Source organism: Anoplophora glabripennis, unplaced genomic scaffold (assembly GCF_000390285.2).
Source record: "Anoplophora glabripennis isolate ALB-LARVAE unplaced genomic scaffold, Agla_2.0 scaffold213, whole genome shotgun sequence".
NCBI classification, from domain to species: domain Eukaryota; kingdom Metazoa; phylum Arthropoda; class Insecta; order Coleoptera; family Cerambycidae; genus Anoplophora; species Anoplophora glabripennis.
In genome coordinates, this window is record NW_019416344.1 from 791,638 (window position 1) to 802,820 (window position 11,183).

The 11,183-nt window shown below is 33.6% G+C and overlaps 2 protein-coding genes across 4 annotated transcripts; one reads left to right on the plus strand and one right to left on the minus strand.

The window, feature by feature from the left end:
* The first annotated feature begins 2,602 nt into the window (after positions 1-2,602).
* On the plus strand, positions 2,603-9,971 carry LOC108907880 (phosphatidylinositol 4-kinase type 2-alpha). Its single transcript, XM_018711714.2, has 7 exons — positions 2,603-3,044; positions 3,111-3,229; positions 4,069-4,269; positions 5,364-5,495; positions 7,736-8,179; positions 9,527-9,699; positions 9,751-9,971. The coding sequence occupies exons 1-7, from the start codon at positions 2,834-2,836 to the stop codon at positions 9,830-9,832; spliced, it is 1,362 nt and encodes a 453-aa protein (XP_018567230.1). The 5' UTR covers positions 2,603-2,833; the 3' UTR covers positions 9,833-9,971.
* Positions 9,972-9,993: 22 nt separating this feature from the next.
* On the minus strand, positions 9,994-10,914 carry LOC108907881. 3 transcript variants are annotated; one of them, XM_023454177.1, is made up of 2 exons: positions 10,784-10,914; positions 9,994-10,298 (listed from the first exon to the last, which is right to left on the minus strand). In XM_023454177.1, the coding sequence occupies exon 2, from the start codon at positions 10,283-10,285 to the stop codon at positions 10,061-10,063; it is 225 nt and encodes a 74-aa protein (XP_023309945.1). In that variant the 5' UTR covers positions 10,286-10,298; positions 10,784-10,914; the 3' UTR covers positions 9,994-10,060. The 3 variants fall into 3 exon arrangements, with proteins under 3 accessions (XP_023309945.1, XP_023309946.1, XP_018567231.1); XM_023454178.1 differs by lacking the exon at positions 10,784-10,914 and adding an exon at positions 10,369-10,474; XM_018711715.2 differs by lacking the exon at positions 10,784-10,914 and adding an exon at positions 10,356-10,459.
* Between the last annotated feature and the right edge of the window lie 269 nt (positions 10,915-11,183).

Sequence of the window (11,183 nt, forward strand, 5' to 3'; positions counted from 1 at the left end):
TTGACTTGACACTTGACAGATCAGCATAGCGTTTACCAACGATCTTATAGTTAGTAGATGTGGCATAGGTCAGGTTTATTTTACAATCGCGGAGGGTTTCAAGGTACTTTGCTCTTATTGGCCGATTATTTAAGTATACACAGAGACAATATTTTTGTAAGATTTTTGTTTACATGGAGTTCGGGCTCCTTGTGTAGTCTCAGAGACAATAGAATTTCAGAGGCATGCGTAAATAGGTAATAAGAATTTAGTTGAGCTTACCAGAGAGTTGTTGTCTCTGAGTATACAATATTTGCCAGTGAAGAGAACAAAAGTGTATTCAGAGAGGAAGGGAAAAAAACTTTTCTAATAATTCTTCTTCTATTATAAGCTTTCCTAGTGCATTAGGAACAGTATTCAAGAGTCAGACGCAGTCACATTTGAACTTAGAGCTTATACTACTGGAGGCAGCGTCTCAATCATGGAAACTATACATCTAGTCTCCCTGGCAGGGTTGCCACTAGGTCGACACGAAATTACTGACGAAACTTGATTGCATTCCTGACATTTCCTGGCAAAACTTAATTATATTATTACTTGCAATTCCTGGCAATTTAATAGTTTAATCTATTATTTTGGTGATTATTACCTTTGTCTTAACCGTCGTATCACGTCAGTGTATAAATAGCTATCACTATCACTCTGTAACCTGTAATATTAAACATTAAACAAGGATCGCTGCCGAGTGCCATGTGTGACAAAATATAATAGTAAAGAAGCATGATACATCGTCATCTAGCGGTGATATCGTGAATCGAAATTCTTAAAACTGATTAAAGTAATCTCTGTGCTCTGTGATGCTTATTTATGATCTTTTAATAACAAATGCAATAATGCAAATGTTGGGGTTATTTGCAAATCGACATCCCTGAAAATGTTGCTCCCCTGGCAAATTTCTGACGTTAAGTCAATCCTGGCAAATTTACTGGCAGGACTCTTTATTCCTGGCAAATGCCAGTAATTACTGGCAAAACGGCAACCCTGCAGTCCCTGGTCTCAATGGCCGAGAGTGTAGTGTAGGTTTAGTGTGAGAGAGGCAAAGGGGGGGCTAGTTACTATCTCTCTCTAGCAGCACGCGATTGCATGTTGCTAGAGAGAGATAGCATATACACTCCTATACCCCCCTCTCACTCTCACTCACTCTCTCTCTCTTTCTAAACCTCCGCTACCTCCCGGCCCGGCCACTAGAGATGGGCTAAACTGCTCTTTTTGCGAAACAGTGACACCTGCTACTGCTCCGGCAACAGAGCAGTGACAAATAGCTGCGATTTTTCGGAACAGCTCCTGGTAGCGCGTGCATACATTCTTACCGTGATCCCTTATTTCCGCGTCAGAGTTCATAAATCGACACCTGTCGTGCTTAATAGCGGCTAGCGTTAGGGATACTTTCGTTATGCGCTGTTTTTCAAGCATGTGCCAACTTTCGTAGATTTAGCTCAATTTGTTATTTCGCTTTTGAATTATTTATTTGAATTTGATATAGCGTAGTGATCTGTTATTTTGTCCCAAGTTACTACTAATAAATTTTTATTACAAATAAAATTGGATATGGATAAACGAAGAAAATCTTTCCTGTGGAATTTATTTTTACCAACGCATGAAAGTAAAGCTTGTTGTAATATATGCAAGCAAAATANGTCCTGCCGCCCAATGTGCGAAGGAGATGCCTTTGTTTTTCATTTTGTCCTTCATAAATATATAACTGTTAATCCATAATGCATAAAGAAATTATTCAATTTCCAAAACCCCCTATAAAATGTGTTGCACTGATTCCCTTGACAGGCAATGATTTATTACTTTGCATCGAATGCGATCGTACTATAGTGCATTAGGAACAGTATTCAAGAGTCAGACGCAGTCACATTTGAACTTAGAGCTTACACTACTGGAGGCAGCGTCTCAATCATGGAAACTATACATCTAGTCTCCCTGGTCTCAATGGCCGAGAGTGTAGTGTAGGTTTAGAGAGAGAGAGGCATAGGGGGGGGCTAGATGCTATCTCTCTCTAGCAGCACGCGATTGCATGTTGCTAGAGAGAGATAGCATATACACTCCTATACCCCCCCTCTCACTCTCACTCACTCTCTCTCTCTCTCTCTCTCTAAATCTCCGCTACCTCCCGGCCCGGCCACTGGCACGCTACCTCCAGTAATTTTTCATGAGTCTAATTTAAAAGCATAAATTTAATAAGAACATGAATATTTTGATACTGTTACGTAACCGGATCTAAATTAATCTGACTTTAAACAGTTTTTTTTTTAAATTTCAGGCATACATTTAAATTTCAAATTTCTTCCAATAAAGGTGGAGATTTAAGTTTATCCGATTTGAGAAAAAACGTGCATCTGTTTGTGTTCATTCTCATTCATATATCATATCTGTACTACTTCGTTAAATAAGCAATTTTTTTATACATAATTATTTATTGATTATATAATTTATTATCAGAATAAGTTCATAAATTTCATATCAAAAAATATTTTCGAATGATATATTCACTGTTCAGTTCATGAGAACTAAAAAATAAAATTTCCCCAAAATAAAATGGTGTGCATGGTGTGGTGTCAGCTGTCATCCTGAAGTTTGTAATCAAATGATGTCACAGTCTTTTTGTTCATAGTACAGTTTTTTTAAGTTAATGTAATAATAGTTTGTTTTCATTTGTAATATTTTCAAATTCTAGTCAATTATCAATTAGTTTTAAGAAAATATATGTTAACAATACACGTTAGGTTAGCTACTTCCATATCAGAAAATTAAATGCTAAAACTCAGAAAAACTTCTATTTTGGGTAATGAGTGCGAGTGAGACTCTTCCTATTTTAGTAAATGCTAGTGGATCTGAAAACGAATCGCGTGGTGCCTTGTCGATAGTTTGTAGTGACGGAGAAGACATACCCTTGGTACCCGAAGTAGTATTTGAACCAGCGTTGGATTCCCCAGGTGTCAATAGAGAATCACAGCCTCTTTTGGGAGGGCTTGATGTCTCTTACAACCAGTTCCCAGGTAACAATCACCTATATTTAATTGCATCAGTTATGTAAATTACTTATTATTACTTATTGTTTCCAGATGATCCTGCCTTTAGTGATTTGGTCTGGCAGGCAGAGGTGGCTATTGATAACGGAATATTTCCTGAAAGAATTTCACAAGGTTCTAGTGGTTCCTATTTTGTTAAAAATCAGTCTGGAGTAAGTTACAATTTACCATTTAACCTTATCTAAGAACAATATACATCATACTAATTAAACTATAAATTACCTAGGCTATATTATGTTTACAGAATAAAATGTACCACTGCTCATATTCATATAATAACTGCAGTTAATATAAGTTTAATTGCGGTAGATGTTGAGCAAATATAAATTTTGAATCAGGAGGGGAGGTTATCCTGAGGAGCATATATTGTGTGAACCTTTGGTTAGATTCATACATGTCCATATGTTTATAACGAAATAACCCATATTATTGATCTACAGAATGCTAAAGTGTTTGCTATCACGATGTTTATCAGATTAGGAGTAAATTTTAATTACAAACATAAATAACTTATCTTGCTGAATGTATTTGCTTCAGCAAAGTAGTAATGAACTGACTAACCCATTTTATGCAATTGGAATCCAAAAAGTAAACAGTATACCAATTGTTGATAACCTTAGGATTGTACTATGTATTAAATGTGTGATTGTACATAATATGTAATGCAGTACTGGTATTTAAATTTATATAACCTTTTATTATTTTCAAATTACTGTGCATTTTATTTGTTTATTGGACTTTAGGAAAAAATTAATGTCATTTATCTTTTACGTTAATCAGAAAATGTTTGTATTTTGTATTCATAGACTCATTATATAAATAATAATTATAAATTTAACATTTCTTAAATAAAATTGTGTATAAATTAGAATTAATGATTTTTAAATATAATTTGTAGTTAGTAGATAAATATTCAATATTAGATTGCTCAATATTGTAACAACTCTGTGGTAGCATTAATGTAAACAAATAACTTTATTTATTATTTTAGAAGATCATTGCTGTGTTTAAACCAAAGGATGAAGAGCCTTACGGTCGGCTGAACCCAAAATGGACAAAATGGATGCACAAATTGTGTTGTCCGTGTTGTTTTGGAAGATCTTGCTTAATACCAAATCAGGGTTATTTATCAGAGGCAGCAGCCTATCTGGTCGATCACAAACTCAACCTCAATATAGTACCCAAAACAAGGGTACGAATAATAAAATTTATGTAATGTAAAACTTTCTGTGCAATTTGCTTGTAGTTTTACTTATATACAGGGTGTAACCCAAAGTGTCAAAAATGAAAGAGCATTGCTCTTGTCCTTTAAAATATTTTTTATCTGATTAAGATACATCGAAGTTTTAAAAAAAAGATATCTCAACATCTGAGCAGTTGAATACTGAAATGAAAATTTGTGTATGCGATCTTTGAATAAAATGCCTTTAGAGGTGTGCCGGTTAGTTTCCTCAAAAAATGATGGCACATCATTGAAAAAAAATGTTTGACGTTTTTGATATGCCGATTTTATTTGCTCGAAAATGATGTTTCGACTTCTTTACAAATTAGTAATATAAATTAAATTTTTCTAAAAAGATTATATGTTTGGTTAAATGTAGAGTTTATTTAAACAATTTTACCTACGACCACTACTGTAAATACTTAAAAACACCGTCTGCGATCAATGTAAGATTCCTATTATGTACAGTAAAAAAATCGCACAGTTTTCCTAGCAACCGCTTAGCAACGGTCAATACAATACTATTTGTATTGACCGTTGCTAGGCGGTTGCTAGGAAAACTGTACGATTTTTTTACCGTACGACGTAATAGGAATCTTGCATTGATCGCAGACAGTGTATTTAAAGAAGTGGTCGTAGGTAAAGTATAGTATGTAATACGTGGTGTAATGCAATTACGCACTCAATAGAATTACGCACTCGCCCCTACACGGCGTCGTGCGTAACTTTTCCATTCGTGTGTAAAATGCTTTTTACAACACTTATTACGTAATATACTATTACAAATTGTGTTGAAAATGGCATCATTGTGTCTCAAAAAAAAAGTAAAAAGTATCTTCTTTATCCTCTTACTCTCTTAAAGATTCTTGTAGTCTGATGAATTTGCTGAGACCTTTTCTGTATAAAAAAGTAAGAGTTTCAGCTGCAAATACATGAGAAAATATTCTTAAATTTGGACAAGGAATGCTATTTCATTTTCGACATGTTATTGTATTACACCCTGCAATATCTAAATGTCTTCAGTATTCTGTTATCAGTAATAACTTTAATTATATTTTTTGTAGGTGGTGAAACTGGTATCAGAAACGTTTAATTATTTAAGGATAGACAGGCAAAAGGCACGAGTAAAGAGAGCCATTATGGAACAGTTCCCTAACGTCGGTTTAAGATTTAATAGAATAGGTTTACCTCCAAAGGTGAGTATCCATGCAATTTGTGTAACTGTATCTTTTTTATCTGACAAGACAGGAGTTTCACTATTCTGATCTTTTTTAGGAATTTCACTTTAAAATGTTTTACAACATTTAATTAAAGTAACAAAGGTCATACTCAGTTGACTTTCGTCAAACAAAAGCTTTTTTTTTAATAACATTATTACACGTGGTGGTCCGGATATAGAATTAAATATAATGTTATTTCTTTAGAAATCCGTATCAGCTATTGTTGATTTGTTTAACAACTTCTTATTTGTATTTTTTTATATATAGGGTGTTAGAAGTTTGACTGCCTTAATTTTAACAAAAGATAGAAAAATAAACAAGAAAACCTATGACATGGGTCCTAAACTCGATCATTTCCGAGAAAAAAATTATCAAAATCTCCCACTTGATGTTCAAAAGTTCGATTAATTTAGGAATATTGACATAACTGCGTGCATAGAATAGCATAAAATACAAGTTTATCACTTTTTTGAACTTATTTATGCTTAATTCTAAAAAATAATTAGTGTTGTAATAAATTTAAAATTCGATAAAATTCATATCGAGCAAAGTGACAACGGCGCGGCAGTTTATTATGCGAGGTACTAAGGTGTCCAACAATATGCAATTCAGTTGGTGTTGGTATCTGGAATTGGACCGTGTCGGAGTGTTTTTTGCGTACCACTATTTCCTTTTCTTGAGGTTATTTCTAGCGAGTGCGAAAATTCGATTCGTAGGTGTCGGCGTGTATCGAAAATGGTGGTGGACATTTGTAGTTTGTTTTGTACTTGTGCTTTTAAAAATTACTGAATTTCGCTTTTTGGTAAGTCCCTAAATTATTTTTAATACATATAATTATTTGGATGACGTAAATCTTTGGGTACTTTAATTACATATTTTTCAAATTCATAATTTGATCAAAAGTTAAGTTTCTGTTTTAAGAGATTCATAGTTACTAAAACTCGAGCTAAAATTTAAGCACAACACTATCTTTGTACACAATCGATACATTTTATTTTATTTATTTAAAAACTGGAAAACAATTGTCTTGAAATTTACTAAATGTTTCACAATAATAGTTGTTTACATTTTTTCACATGGTGTGCATTAGCTGTGTAGCATTATTGTCACATTGTGATGAAATTCCCCAATATTAATACTTGTGTATTTTGAAAACTGGCAATCTTACGCCCCTGTAATATACAACTTTTTTGTTCATTTATGATTACTCTCGCAGTTATGACAGTCATACTTCTTACATCCTGAATATGACATTTTAACTATTCATCGTTTATCTTTCGTCACGAAGAAAATTAACTGGCAAATACAATGTGCCCCATTAAAATCAGACATTCTAAAATATTTTTGTGGAATGTGATTCAAATGAATTTAATCTAAGAGGTATCCGAAGTACCTGAAGATGGTGAAAAATTAGCCAATTACTAACTGCTAATTTTAATTGGTAAATAAGTGAATGTGAAGTTTGTCTTTGCGCACAGAGGGAATGTCTCGATGAAAATATATTAAAAAGCATTTTCTACGACTACGAAAAAAGTCATGTCAGTATTTTAAGTTTTATCAATTCGTATTAAGGATATTTTTTACATAGCTTTAAGTTTTTAATTTTTCGGTTATTCCAATAATTTTAAAATGTAATACGAGTTTAATTTTATATTTCGGGAATATAGAACAAAAAAAAATTGATCATTGTGTACGGTTTTACTGTTTTTCAAAATATCCTCCATGAAGATCAATACATTTTTGCATGCAGTTGAAGCAATTTTCGAAGCATTTTTTCCATTCTGCTTGGGGTACCTCCAAAATATGCTTCTTCAGGTGTCAAAAAACGACCTCGTAATTTATTTTTTATGTGCGGGAATAGAAAAAAGTCATTGGATGCCAAATCAGGGTTGTACAGCAAATGATTCATCAATTCGATTTTTTCAGCTCTCAAAAAGTCTTGATGTGAGATAAAAACCTTCAAGGAATAAACACCAATAAAAATTTAAAAAAATGTAGTGTAAATATCGAAAATAAATAGGGCGTTACATTTAAATAATTATAAGTTTATGTTATAACAAAAAAAGTGAAAGTTATATATATTTTTGTTGCTTTGATTTGTTACTCTGTGTTGCCCTTGAAAATGTGTCACAACATAAAATTATTGTTATTCAGTAAACTGTAAATAGTTTCCAACTATTAAATGTTTAAAATATTTTGTCTATATCGTTTTCCAGGTAGGATCATTCCAGTTATTTGTAGATGGTTATAAAGATGCGGATTATTGGCTGAGGCGCTTCGAGGTGGAGCCCCTACCTCCGGGGATAGCTCAAAAATTTCAGTTACAGTTCGAGAGATTAGTTGTTTTGGATTACATTATAAGGAACACAGACCGGGGTAACGACAACTGGCTCATAAAGTACGAACAGCCGTCGATAGTAAACGGTACCACCGTGAGTGCCCAAGTGGAACTAGCCGATACTGCTGACTGGAATTTAGTTCAGTTACCCGAAATAAGTATAGCTGCGATAGATAATGGATTAGCCTTTCCGTACAAGCACCCGGACAGTTGGCGGGCTTATCCTTATCACTGGGCATGGTTACCTCAGGCCAAGGTTCCGTTTAGCAAACACACAAAAGACTTGGTTTTGCCACTTTTAGCGGATATGAACTTTGTACAGGTGAGAAATTCTATAGTGAAAATCTGAAAGTAATGAAAATACCTAGTTTTTTCTGAAACAGTTACATAATTGTTATTGATATTGGGTGTAACATTTTAGTCATTGTTGTGTATGTAGAAAATGATCGTTCTGTGTCGGTGGAGCATAACAATACTTCAATGATCAAATATAGAGTAAATACATTTTCCGAACTTTTTTCATAACAGCTCTTTCAATGTAATCAAACACATAAATCAAATAAAAATTGAGATCTTGAGGTACTGCACTGCTTATTAGTTTGCCGTGTTTAGCTTCTTATACGGCAAGTTGGGGTTTTCCTTTTAACATAGAACTCAACGAAATTAACAAATTATATGTATTAATGCATATAATGTATGGAAATATATAATAAATGCTGAAAGTGGCCCATATTTGATAGTGGTCAATTAATTGATGGGAATTTAGTATATGGGGAATGTTGCCAAAATGTTGTTATAACATCGCAATTGTATGCCAAGCTTTCTCTTTTGCAGTTTTATGACCACTTAAAATATTGCATGTCAAAGAAGATACAAGTCTATTCACCATATTAAAGTGTAGACTATTTTATATAAAAATTCACTTATCTGTATTACATGTAAAGACTTTTATAAGAGAGTACAATGTTTCTGTAAACGGCTTTTATGACAAAATGTGTTTGATTTTTCACCAAATTTATTTTAGTAGTGGATCAGGCAAGAACTGCCTTAACCGAGGTGTCTTTGATGTGATTCATAAGACACAGCGAATCGGTCTTCAAAGTTGTCATATTGCACCACATAATTTTCAGCTGTGAGGTTACGTGAAAAGTTAAACAGAAATAATTTGAGGAAACTAACTTGTGTGAATAAAAGCAATGGTGTTAACTAGGAACGTTACCTTTAGGGAAGCCCAGACTTATCTTAGTTAAAAGATTGTTTTTTTAATTTTTGGTGTTCTCAAGTTTTTGAAATTTTATTTGAAAAATGTTTTTACGTTTCTGCATTCTATGATTTTATATTAAACGGAAAATTCCAATTTAATAAACACCCTACGTAAACATAACACTTTACATGTTTTTCTCATATAGGAATCATATTTTTCACCGTTCATCATTAAACTCAGTTTTATTTAGTGGAGGTTGCTTTTTGTGGCATTTTATTAATCATAAGAAACTATTTGCACAAACATGTATATACAGAAAATATTAATATTGTAAATTATGAGGTTACTTATCCCACTATTGAAATTCCGAAGAAAATTTCATTGCATTTTGAAGCAGTTGAAATAACTAAAAAAAGCATATAAGGCGAGGCTAGTATATTTTTATATGTATTTATACTGTTTTAGGATCTTTGTGATGATTTATATTTACTTTTTAAACAAGATAAGGGTTTTGATAGAAATTTATACGAGCGGCAGATGTCGGTAGTGAGGGGCCAAATTTTAAACCTAACACAAGCTCTCAAGGATGGCAAATCTCCAGTACAGTTAGTGCAAATGCCTGCCGTGGTCGTTGAAAAGTAAGTTTATTCTTTTCTCAGAATGATTATAATTCAGTATAATTTTTTTAGGTCCCAAGGTCAACATACATCTAGATTTTTCAATTTCACACAACGCTTCCAAGATAAAAGTCCTTTCTTTTCTTGGTGTTAATGTTTACATATACATTCAGTTCTCGAAGGATTTTTTATTGATTTACCATTAAATTTATTTCTCATAAGTCATATACCTACATTTATAATTTCTATTTTAACTATTGCTGTGTAAAGTTATGTAAAATAGTTTTAATTGTGTACATTTGAATATAAACAAAACTTTATGAACATTGTATTTATTTAAATAAAATTATTTGATAAACGGTACTACATATAAGGTGTTTACTTAGTCTGTTCGAACTTTAGCTGCTTTTGGATCATCATGCCTGATTACTGTATAGACAGTTTTATATCTCCTGTTATCTCCATCTTTTTTATAATATAAGTAAACTGCTCCAGTGGTTATCCCAATACCAACAAATCCTAAAATACAGCTTCCAACAACTTCTGGTATTTCATTCCATCCTCTTTTAAATAAACCTACAAGTCCTCTACTAGGCGCCGCAGCCATGTTTCAAGTGAATCTAAAATAATTTCAGAAATTTTTCCAATATTAAAATATAAAATTATCTTTAACCTACAATTCCCACTCACTTGACAAATTTTAAACGTTACGCAACAAAAAGTCAGAAGAACTCGTTGACCTAAGCCTCGATCCACATGCATAATTGCATACGCGATCACGGATCCGTCCAGTTCAGTGCGAACAGCCGAGCTGAGCGGACGTGCTTGTTTGTGAGGCGCCATTATTCTATGGCTAGAAATTGGCCTCAATGATTTGGGATCGCGCCATTATTCTATGGCTAGAAGTTGGCCTCAATGATTTGGGATCGAGGGGGATTATCCCTCTTTATCCTGCCTCATCTCGTGTAGACCTGGACAGCCTTCGTAGGTGGGCCCCATCCGTCGTCTACCCCGACCGCAAATGCGGCCGGTGTAGGCGCTTTGTGGGACCTCCTTTTGTCCTNTTTTCCAATATTAAAATATAAAAATATTATCTTTAACCTACAATTCCCACTATCTTGACAAATTTTAAACGTTACGCAACAAAAAGTCAGAAGAACTCGTTGACTTAAGCCTAGGGATGCCCGGTACGGTACGATTTTTCTGAGTACCGGTTTTTTTCATTCCGATACTCGATATTTTGTACCGGTACTACAGCTTACGATACAATACGATACGGTACATTTTCTGCAATACCTATTGGATCCCAGATCGGCAGTGAACTGTGAAGTGAACTAGTGAAGTACATCATAGACCTAAACTACACCCAGTGTTCACTGATTCACTGATAGCGGTTTCTATTTCTTTGTACGTTTGTGTAGCCATTGCGCACTGATAATATTTCTATCCTTTATTATTCGAGTTGATAATGCAATTTGATACTACTCAGTGCGCATTGAGTGCAA